Source organism: Oncorhynchus masou, chromosome 22 (genome assembly GCF_036934945.1).
Source record: "Oncorhynchus masou masou isolate Uvic2021 chromosome 22, UVic_Omas_1.1, whole genome shotgun sequence".
NCBI lineage: Eukaryota > Metazoa > Chordata > Actinopteri > Salmoniformes > Salmonidae > Oncorhynchus > Oncorhynchus masou.
The window spans coordinates 51,543,584-51,555,427 of record NC_088233.1 but is presented as its reverse complement, the minus strand read 5'-3'; the positions used below and the strand labels follow the sequence as shown (position 1 = coordinate 51,555,427).

At 42.0% G+C, this 11,844-nt stretch overlaps 1 protein-coding gene across 1 annotated transcript in view; it reads right to left on the bottom strand.

Annotated features, from left to right (window-relative positions):
* Positions 1-863: 863 nt before the first annotated feature.
* crabp1a (cellular retinoic acid binding protein 1a) overlaps positions 864-11,844 on the bottom strand; it is a 28,628-nt gene continuing 17,647 nt past the window's right edge. Inside the window, exons 3-4 of the mRNA XM_064928985.1 lie at positions 3,428-3,541; positions 864-1,005 (exon numbers count right to left, since the gene is read on the bottom strand). Of these exons, the coding sequence (XP_064785057.1) occupies positions 955-1,005; positions 3,428-3,541 (165 nt within the window). The 3' untranslated portion in view covers positions 864-954. The remainder of the gene's footprint in view (positions 1,006-3,427; positions 3,542-11,844) is intronic.

Here is an 11,844-nt window from a genome sequence, read left to right as displayed (position 1 = left end):
CTCTGTTGCTGATGACCGGGATGAATTCAGGAGCAGATTTCAGGACACCCTCTTTTTGACTGATGACTGATATAAGGGCATGTACAGTGCATTCAGAAAGTATTCAGACCCCTTCATGTTTTCTACATTTGATGTTTTTTTTCCCTCATCAATCTACACACAATACCCCATAATGACAAAGAGAAAACTGAAACCAAATTTCCTTTTTTAGATTTTTAAAAATAAATTTGCAAACATTTCTGAAGACCTGTTTTCGCTTTGTCATTATGGGCTATTGTGTGTAGTTTTCTGAGGGGAAAAAAAATAACATTTAATACATTTTAGAATAAGGCTGCAACGTAACAAATTGTAGAAAAAGTCCAGGGGTCTGAATGCTTTCAGAATCACTGTATGTCTCAATGCTTCTTGACAGTTTGTCCTTTTATTTGGACTAAGAAAAGAGTACACAGGATGTTCATAATGCTTCAATGTTTTTGTTATACTTCTTATACAAAAATGCTCTAGCTGTAGGCCCACTGGAGACTTGAGTAAGCCTAACGTTACCTTTATGTTCACTATTAATCCTAGGAAAGGCTTGCGTGACTCTATTTGGATACTGTCAAATAACAGTTTGAACACTCACACACATTTTTTTTATCCCATTTTTATTCCTGTTTGCAATATTGACAAACTCAACAAAGAAGGTAGTGGTTGTAGATATGGATCAAACACTGAGAAGCGCATTTATAGCAGAACTGTAACACACATTACCACACCACAAATTACCATATTACGCAACTGTTGTTTTATGTAGACTATGCAGCAGATGCTGCTGAATTACGTAGGATATACTATATATTGACTTTTCAGCATGGCAGGGAAATGGGGGGGGGGGGGTTAAGGAGTGTTGTAACATATCTGACTGGTTTTATTTTCTGTATTTTCTGTCTTGTCCAGGTTGGCCTTGTTGAAGCTTCATTCTCGTAAGTAAATCCGTGTGCACACCACGTCGTCAGCCCCAAACGTCTAGGGAAAACAAACAAACACAGATTCCCATACTCTCAATTCAAGCTCACATTATACCGTTAAGAGAATAAGTCAGCAAAGGTTCAACTATAGCATAATTGAGCATTGGTTTTATTTCCACTACATTAAACACCTATTTAGATGGCAGATGAGTGCCCACAGTAATAAAACAAAGTAAATATCTTACATGTCCTCAAAATGATAACATTGAGGGTTCCTTGTGACCAGCTTAATTCTGTCCCATTTTTTTCTTTTGAAGCGAAGTGGGAAAGCTGTGCTAATTGTGAGACATAGCCTTAAACACTGATTTTAATCATAATCAATTAAATGGAGCGTGCATATTTTATGGAAATGCGCCCCAGTTATAGCGAGAACTGCCAAAGACAATCAAACTATCACTTTGAATTTCAGCTTCTGAGTCTGTGTGCTTGCTTAAAATGAATGGTTGAGCCTTGAATCGAGGCCAGACTGTTTGTTTTGGCTTTTTCGTGAAATTCCTGCATATATTTTAGTCTCACTGTCTGACCCATCATTCAAAAGACACCGTCTGACCCATCATTCAAAAGACACCATCTGACCCATCATTCAAAAGACACCGTCTGGGTGTAAGTTTGATGATGGATAACAACTCTTTTCCTCATGTCGAACTTAGATTCCAGGGTGATTTAAAAAAAAATGTTTTAAAGTATATCAGTATCATCTTGGTGAGATTTTAATGCTCACAAGTATCAAATTCTGCACATTGTGGTTTAATTTGCTGCTTGGTGTCTGCTCTGTTACTTTACTAAGAGGCTACACTTTTAAAAGCATTTAAGAATTTGAAATGTTGGACTTCCTTGAACCCATCAAAACATTCTAAATCCTTAGAACTTGAAAGTTCAAAGCTACCTACACAAGAAAAGCCTGGTTAGAGCAGAGTGATATAGCATACTGTATGAAACGACCGAACATCCCTCCTTTAGTTACAAGAGAAGACCCCTGTTCTCTATCAAGCCATTATGGGGTTGCGTCATATCATGTGCAATAGTCTATGGGGACCAGTGGAGGCTGCTGAGGGTAGGGCAGTTCATAATAATGCCTGGAATGGAATGTCATCAAACACATGGAAGACACGTGTTTGATGTATTTGATATTGTTCTGCTCCAGCCATTACCACAAGTCCGTCCGCCGCAATTAAGGTGCCACCAACCTCCTGTGATGGGGACTGAAGTAAGAAGAGCAGTGCCTGTGTCACCAGCAGCTATTCGAATAGGTCCGCTGCTGTCCTTCTTCAACTATATCAATGGGATCCATTAGTGCTGCAAGGCACCCCCACCAGCTGGAGGTCAGACATCCAATGTCACTGGAGCCCGGCTCTGTGCACCCAACACTGCACTCTGGTTTTATCACTAACCCACTTGAAGAAAATCCATACATACACTCTTTCCTGATTGTCAGTTTTATGAGCAATGCTCGTACACCAGTATGGTGACTCATTGACAAGGAAGTGCAAGTATATAAGAAGATGTATTGCAGGAAGATCTACTTTGTCATTAGTAGCGTTTCTGAACACCCATTTTCCACTTTGTTTGCAGTTAATTGCATTCTATTGGCTCATAATGGTGCATTGGACTAATCCTGAACACTTCCCGTTCTATTTTACTTTTGGGGCTATAGACTAAACCATGACTCAAAGTGGCTTCATGCAACAAGAGTATAATGGTATTGGCAATACTCTGTTATATAACCCTCTTGTTATCCTGTAATCCTTGCACATCTCTCTGAAAGATGACGCAAAGCTCCTCTCTTCAGAAGATGTCCTCTTATAATCTCGTTTCCTTTATGTGGCACTGGGAAATGGATGCATCTCCAGGGCGGCTGCTTATGGGATTCTATGAACAAAGTATTTCATAGGGCACAGTAGGGGCTTTTATATCCCATCTTTAATGTGCAGTAAATGTACATGCTGCTTTTAGACCTTCACCCTCATGCTATATCACTAGTTATGAGGTCTGTGACTGAGGAGTTGGGCTGGACTGCAGAAAATTAGGTTTGGAAACATATTCATAGCATCTTGTTGATTATAAATCCAGACTATCCAAACAAAGTGTGACCTGAAATGGTATAATACAGAAACAGCACACAACATAGTTGAATAATGCTGTATGCATCTAGAAGGTGCTATGACCTTTCTAAGAAATTATAACAGTTCATAACCATTTCAAGGAAAGATTTAGCAATAATTAATTTATATTCTATGCGCATTGATCCATGTCAAAATGGGAGTTTGTTTAATCACTCAAGTAGTCTCTTGACAGACTGTGAGCAGGTGATTTGGTTCTGGGTGTCGAGGTTACCGCCCAAGTTCAGGTTTTTGGCTAGCGATACTACTATTACTATTAGTAGTATTGACTACCACTATGACTACTATTGTAGTCCTCACCAGAATCAGCTCGTCTCCTCGCAGTTCTCTTGTCCAGTATGTCTTGGGCCCATCTCCATCCACCAGCGTCTGCTTGCACACCATCTTGTTCTCCGTCTCCCAGATTGCAAGACTCTGTGAGGCCATAGGAAGATATAGGGGGATAGTCAGTAGACTACAGTACATTCATTCATGACATCCACTGTTCCACTGGATGTCATAAGGTGAATTCACCAATTTGTAAGTCGCTCTGGATAAGAGCGTCTGCCAAATGACTTAAATGTAATGTAATGTAAATGTAATATAAAACATAATTGGCAGTTGCCTCCGCAACACAACTGGTAATTTTTCCTTTTACACACAGCAATATTTTCCACATAGGATGCCCTCGAGTAAATGCTTAAAATTGGAACAAAAACAGTAGAAGAGTATAAGGTGTATAACTACAATGTATTGTCATTATTGGTGTTTGTAGGAAGCAGACAGTATGGAGTGGCGATACAGAGTGTTTTATACTTAAAAAAAAAAACTTACCCGTTGAATATTTTGCTACTTGGCTGGCAGCAACAAAGCTTGTCTCACGTCGCGGTTGGCTCTAGAAGCCGTGACTGCTGTTTCTGACCCGAGTATAAGCATGTCGGACTGCTCTGATTTGGAGTCAGATCCGGAGATGGACAGTGAAGCCATAAAATGTGAGATCTGTGATATGTTCATCATAGTAAAAGAGTGTAAGGGTGTACTGACTTATACACTTGTGAAAAGTGTAAACAACTCGTTGCCTCAACAGACCAGATCATTGAGCTACTAGAGGAGAACAGGGTCTCGCTCTCGCTATGGAAACTTCAAGACTGCATGCGGTTTTTGATGCAACAATTCTAAATGACTGAGGTGATAATCCTGGTTGCTACACGAGATTGGGCTCCTCTGCAGTCGCTACTGAGGATACTATCTCAGACCACTTTCCCATATTAACACATCCCACTGACGGGAACCGGAGAACTACTGTGTCTTGCTCTACACCATTGGATGCAAAGTGGAATCCAACATATCCTCCCTCTGTCCTCTCTTCCAGAGCTGCGGCTCTCTAACCGTTTTACAGCTTTGAGGCCCCTGACTTCACCGGAGCCTTCCAACAAAGTCCTCCGCCACTCCCCCTGTCCTTCTCACTCCATCTCAGTACCCAGTGCAAGATCCTCTGAATCTGGTCCTGGGTTACTGAACCAGCCATCTCATGGAGCAGCCTCCGGACCACGTCCCACATGCTCGCAGCGACCCTCTCCTCATCCTCCAGTGGCAGTTGCAATGGGGGAGCTCCGTAGTTAGGGATGTATGTGATGGTCGCGGAAGCAAGGACCCACTGCTTCCCTGAAGCCTGTGTTTGTGACAGACTGTATATGCATGTCCCACCTTTTGATATTTAGCTTATCTCCACAGAACAAAAATATAAATGCAATATGCAACAATTTCAAAGATGTTACTGAGTTACAGTTCATATATGGAAATCAGTCCATTTAAATTAATTCATTAGGCCCTAATCTATGGCATGACTGAGAGTATAGGAATGCATGTGTTGGTTACAGATACCTTTTTAATAAATGGTAGGGTCGTGGATCAGGAAACCAGTCACTATCTGGTGTGACCACCAGATACATACAGTCAGGTCAAACAAACAGATACAAGCAAACATGCCTCATGCAGCGTGACACATCTCCTTCGCATAGAGTTGATCAGGCTGTTGATTGTGGCCTGTGGAATGTTATCCCACTCCTCTTCAATGGCTGTGTGAAGTGGCTGGATATTGGCGGGAACTGGAATACGCTGTTGTACATGTCGATCCAGAGCATCCCAAACATGCTCAATGGGTGAAATGTCTGGTGAGTATGCAGGCCATGGAAGAACTGGGCCATCAGCTTAGAGGAATTGTGTACAGGTCTTTGCAACATGGGGACGTGCACTATCATGCTGAAACATGAGGTGATGGTAGCAGATGAATGCCACGAGAATGGGCCTCAGAATTTGGTCACCGTATCTCTGTGCATGCCATCGATAAAATGCATTTGTGTTTGTTGTCCGTAGCTTATGCCTGCCCATACCAATACCCCACCGCCACCATGGGGCACTCTGTTCGCAATGTTGACATTATCAAACCGCTCGCCCACACAACGCCACACACGCTGTCTGTCTGCCATCTGCCCGGTACATTTGAAACCAGGATTTGTCTGTGAAGAGTATACTTCTCCAGCGTGCCAGCGGAAATCAAAGGTGAGCATTTGCCCACTGGAGTCGGTTAGGACGCCGAACTGCAGTCAGGCCAGTTGTGCAAACCCACATATTCATCAGCTGTCTCGGTGGCTGGTCTCAGGCTGGTCTCAGATCCCACAGGTGAAGAAGCCGGATGTGGAGAACCTGGGCTGGTGTGGTTACACGTGGTGTGCGGTTGTGAGGCCAGTTGGACATACTGTCAAATTGGCTTATGGCTTATAGTAGAGAAATTAACATTAAATTCTCTGGCAACAGCTCTGGTGGACATTCCTACACTCGGCAGGCCAATTGCACGCTCCCTTAAAACTTGAGACATCTGTGGCATTGTCTCATGAAACATGGGACCAACACTTTACATGTTGCGTTTTTATATTTTTGTTCAGTGTGTATACATACACACACTGAGTGTAAAAAACATTAGGAACACCTTCCTAATATTGAGTTGCACCGCCTTTTGGCATCAGAACAGCCTCAATTTGCTGGGGCATGGACTCTAAATCAAATCAAATCTAATTGTATTTGTCACATACACATGGTTATCAGATGTTAATGCGAGTGTAGTGAAATGCTTGTGCTTCTCGTTCCGACAATACAGTAATAACCAACGAGTAATCAAACCTAACAATTCCACAACTACTACCTTATACACACAAGTGTAAAGGGTTAAATAATATGTACATAAAGATATATGAATGAGTGATGGTACAGAACGGCATAGGCAAGATGCAGTAGATGGTATAGAGTACAGTATATACATATGAGATGAGTAATGTAGGGTATATGCGGTCAACTGTAGGGCTAGCTCAGGGAAGAGGACGCCCCTGCCTTGCATAGTCCCGTGGGACATCTTAATTGGGCATGGGACACAAGCTAAGGCTTGATCACCCTTTAACTGGCCACCTTTGATGAGGGTGTTTAGTGATTAAAGGCCGAAACACCCACTGATTCGAAGGCACACTACTGAGGATGTGTCCCAAAATGTACATCTTAACCCAGTCTAAGAAATAAACCTCCCATGCCACTCTGTCAACATCACGGCAAATCTCATGTGTCGTCCCGTGTTTTATGAATCTTCTATAAACATAAAGTGGCATTGTTTAAAGCGGCTAGTGATACATGTATTACATAAGGATGCAGTAGATGATATAGAGTACAGTATATACATATACATATGAGATGAGTAGTGTAGGGTATGTAAACAAAGTGGCATAGTTTAAAGTGGCTAGTGATACATTATTACATAAAGATGCAGTAGATGATATAGAGTACAGTATATACGTATACTTTTTAGATGAATAATGTAGGGTATGTAAATATTATATTAGGTAGCATTGTTTAAAGTGGCTAGTGATATATTTTTACATCAATTTCCATCAATTCCCATTATTAAAGTGGCTGGAGTTGAGTCAGTATGTTGGCAGCAGCCACTCAATGTTAGTGGTGGCTGTTTAACAGTCTGATGTCCTTGAGATAGAAGCTGTTTTTCAGTCTCTCGGTCGGTAGTTTGTGAAGGTGGTGGACCATTCTTTATACACACGAGAAACTGTTGAGCGTGAAAAACCCAGCAGCATTGCAGTTCTTGACATACTCAAATGCCTGGTACCTACTACCATACCCCAATCTATGTCTCAGTGCTTCTTCTTTAACCAGACTCCTCCCCTTCTTCTACACTGATTGAAGTGGATTTCACAAGGGACATCTATAGGGGATCATAGCTTTCACCTGGTCAGTCTATGCCATGGAAAGAGCAGGTGTTCCTAATGTTTTGTACAGTCAGTGGATTCGGAAAGCTTTCAGAACCCTTCACTTTTTCCATTTTGTTACGTTACAACCTAAAATGGATGAAATGGTTTTTTTCCTCATCAATCTGATGTTCGATCGGGTTCGTAATGACAAAGCGGAAACTGTTTTTTAGAAAGTTTTGCTCATTTATTTAAAAACAATAACGTAAATATTACATTTACATAAGTATTCAGATCCTTTACTCACTACTTTGTTGAAGCACCTTTGGTAGCGATTTACAGCCTCAAGTATTCTTGGGTATGACACTACAAGCTTGGCACACCTGTATTTGGGGATTTTCTACCATTCTTCTCTGCAGATCCTCTCAAGCTCTGTCAGGTTGTTTGGGGAGTGTTGCTGCACAGCTATTTTCAGGTCTCTCCAGAGATGCTAGATTGGGTTCAAGTCCAGGCTCTGGCTGGGCCACTCAAGGATATTCAGAGACTTGTCCAGAAGCCACTCCTGCTTTGTCTTGGCTGTGTGCTAAGGGTTGTTGTCCTGTTGGAAGGTGAAACTTCACCCCAGTCTGAGGTCCTGGGTGCTCTGGAGCAGGTTTTCATCAAGGATTTCTCTGTATTTTGCTCGCTCCGTTCATCTTTCCCTAGATCCTGACTAATCTCCCAGTCCCTGACGCTGAAAAACATCCCCACAGCATTATACTGCCACCACCATGCTTCACTGTAAGGATGGTGCCAGGTTTCCTCCAGATGTGACGCTTGGCATTCAGGCCAAAGAGTTCAATCTTGGTTTCACCAGACCAGACAATCTTGTTTCTCATGGACTGAGAGTCTTTAGGTGCCTTCAGGCAAACTCCAAGAGGGCTGTCATGTGCCTCTTACTGATGAGTGGCTATATCCTGCCTGGCTGGATATAACCCCACCTACTTTGCCAAAGCAAAGCCACCACACCATCAAAGGGAGGTCAACACACCACTAACTTACTGAGACAAGGCTGAGTATAGCCAATGAATATCTCCCCACTGCACAAGCCTGAAGTGGCACAAAACCGGACAGGAAGATCACATCAGCTGCAATAGCTGCAATAGTGTATTTACTATCTAGTTATATTCTCCTGTCAGGTGTCCTGTGTGATCTTAGTTATTCTCTCCCTCTTCACTCTCTCCTCTCCCAGAGGACCTGAGCCCTATGACCGTTCTTCAGGAATAGCTGGCCTGACGACTCCAGTCCACCTGGTCGTGCTTCTGTTCTGCCTGTAGCTATGGAATCCTGACCTGTTCACCGGACATGCTACCTTGTCCCAGACCTGCTGTTTAGACTCCCTCTCCCTCCCTCTCCCTCTCTCTCTCTCTCTCTCGTACCTGCTGTCTTGACCTCTGTATGCTTGATTATGAAATTCTGATCATCTATGAACATTTGAATATCTTGGAACAACTTTCTGTCCTTAATGTCCATGTACCCTTCTAATCTCCACCTGGCACAGTCAGAAGAGGACTGGCAACCCCCCAGAGCCTGATTCCTCTCTAGGTTTCTTCCTAGGTTCCTGCCTTTTTAGGGAGTTTTTCCTAGCCACTGTGCTTCTGCACTGCTTGCTCTTTGGGGTTTTAGGCTGGGTTTCTGTATAAGCATTTTGTGACAACTGCTAATGTAAAAAAGCCTTTGCAAAAACATTTGATTGATTGATTATGTTTGAATGTTGTACATTTTATACATTTTTGTTTATGCAGGGCTCCCATTCAAAAGAGGGCCTTGGTCTCATTGGGATCCATTAGTCATTATGTACATTGGACACAAGCTACTTCAATCGGTTTGATGCAACACCCCTATCCTCTTCTTGAGCCACCCCTAATCTTGCCCTGGGGTGCAAAAGGAACAACCTCCATTAAATTATATTTATTTAAGCCTCTTTAAATTAAATACCTGTCTCCAAATCCTTGAGACTTAAGTCTCATCTATGAAGGTCTTTTTTATAGGCAGAAAAGCACCAAAAAGGTCCAAAAGAATTCTCAGTAGGTTTGATTTAAAATTGATTCAAATATTAAAAGATTATCAATTCATAAAAGCCAGGTACCAAAGCCTAAAGTCTTGGCTGACTATTGATGCAAAATGAGCCAGATCTGTGGTTCTTGGCTAAAGAGTTTCTTGTGAAGTTTGTTTTGATAATGTTACCTTTGACCACCTCCTCTATCTTGGCAGCAATCTCAGAGCCAACTGAGAGATCTGAATAATATGGCACCACTGTCCATCTCTACCACCGCAGACTCCAGATTCAAACCTGCGTCCCCAACAACGTAACTCACTTAAGCATAACATGCAAACTTCTGGAGCCAGATGCTAGCCTGTCACTCCGGGAACTGACCAGAAGATGAAGTCACTACGCAATGCTAATTTAGTAATCCACATTCCACAATACAGTCATAGAATATTTTCAAAATTATCAAAAAGGAGTTTAATACTACGGTAACTCCAAAATGTGTACAATATTTGGTCTCAACACATTTAGTCACAACTGAGTAAAACATTTTCCCAAATGATCAAAATACAAATGAACAAAAAGTAGTCTATTCCTTCTAATTGCTGGTGAATATACCTATTTTTCAATGCAATTAAAAGGACATATTTTGAACAAAGCTCGATAGTGTGTACATAGCCGTTCTCTATGTTGTTTGATGTTGTCCACAGTTGATTATGCTGCAGTTCCTAGTCTGTGAGACCCAAATGTTAATCACCATATCAAAGGTTGGGGGAAGCGATCAGAGTGCCTGCCGGGCCCGTAGACAGACAAGCTAGAGCTGAACAGTGGAGCTTCGCTGTGCACTGTGCTTTTTTCAAGCTCTCTCCTCTCCTTTCTAATAAACCCAGAGTCGATTTGCTACGGCCCCATTTTCCACTATCATCCGTCTCTGGCACCGACTCAGATGGATTTGCTCTCTCTTTCCCTCTACCTCTCTCCCTCCCTCTCTCTTTCTTCTGGTCTCTTTCTCCCCATCCCTCCTCCGGGCATTTGGTTTACCCCATCATGCCTCTTCTGTATCATTTAACAAGCTAGTTGACTGGAACATCTGCTGGCTTTGGCTTTGGATAAGAGCCGTTCTGTTACCATGGCCTCTCAGCAGACAAAGAGGGAGTCTAATTTTAAGTGGGGAAAATCCTATTTCCTGCTCTGAATAATCATCTATGTTTTGGGGTGAATTGGGATTTCTTGTGCTTTACTTAGCAGCATCTTAAATTAAAGCCCTTACTTCCCATGATCTCCACCCCACCCAAGATATTATTGTAGGCTATTACAGTTTTTCATTTGCTTGCAAGGTATAGATGCAGGGTGCATCTTCATAAAACATTACATTTAGTGATTTTATGACAATGCACAGTCCTGAAAGCTATCCATTATTCATTGGTACGTCACTGGTTTTTAGTTTATCACATTGATCCAGTGAGTTGTCAACATGACACAGTGTTTGAGCAAAATTCAGCCAAAAGCATGAGACTTTCCACGGCTAGCTGTGGAGCTGTGGTCTCCCTGTGCCTAGCTGCAGGCGTGTTCCAAGCACTTGGCTGACTGTGGATGACACATTGTCTGTCAAAGGACAGCAGGGAGCGTGGCTGTCACCGCAACAGCCTAATAAGCTCCAATAGCCAAGACCCAGGGAGCCATCTCACTTAACTCTAAACTGAAGGCATGTTGCCTCACTGAACTAGCTCACTTCGGATCTCCTTATACAGTGCCTTCAGAAAGTATTCACACCCCTTGACTTTTTCCACATTTTATTGTTTTACAGACTGAATTTAAAATAGATTAAATTGATATACTTTGTCACTGGCCTACACACAATACCCCAAAATGTCAAAGTAGAAATATATATAGACTGGGCTCCAAAATTACTGGCACAATACTTAATATATATATATAAACAATATACTCAAAACTCAAAATACCAACATGTGAGAAATACTGTACTTTATTACTGTTTCAATGGAACCAACCAAAATCATACAATTATTTAATACAAAATACATTTCACCAAAATCAAGGTTTCATAATTATTGGCACTCCTCACGTCTCATCAACCACCTCTGGCAAGGATAACAGCATGGAGTCTTTTCCTGTAATGTTTGACAAGGTTAAGGAACATATTTGGAGGGATTTTGGACCATTCCTCTATGCAGATCCTTTCAAGATCCTTCACATTCTTGGGTTTGTTCTTATCAACTGCCCTCTTCAACTCAACCCATATTTTTTCGATTGGCTTGAGGTCCTGCGACTGAGATGGCCATTGCAGAACTTTGATTTTGTTGTCACAGAATCATTTCTGTGTGGATCTTGAGGTATGTTTTGGGTCATTGTCTTGTTGGAAAGTCCAAGACTTCTGGCAGAGGCAACCAGATTGTCAGCCAAAATTGCCTGATAGTTGGTGGCATTCGTTATGCTGGGAATCT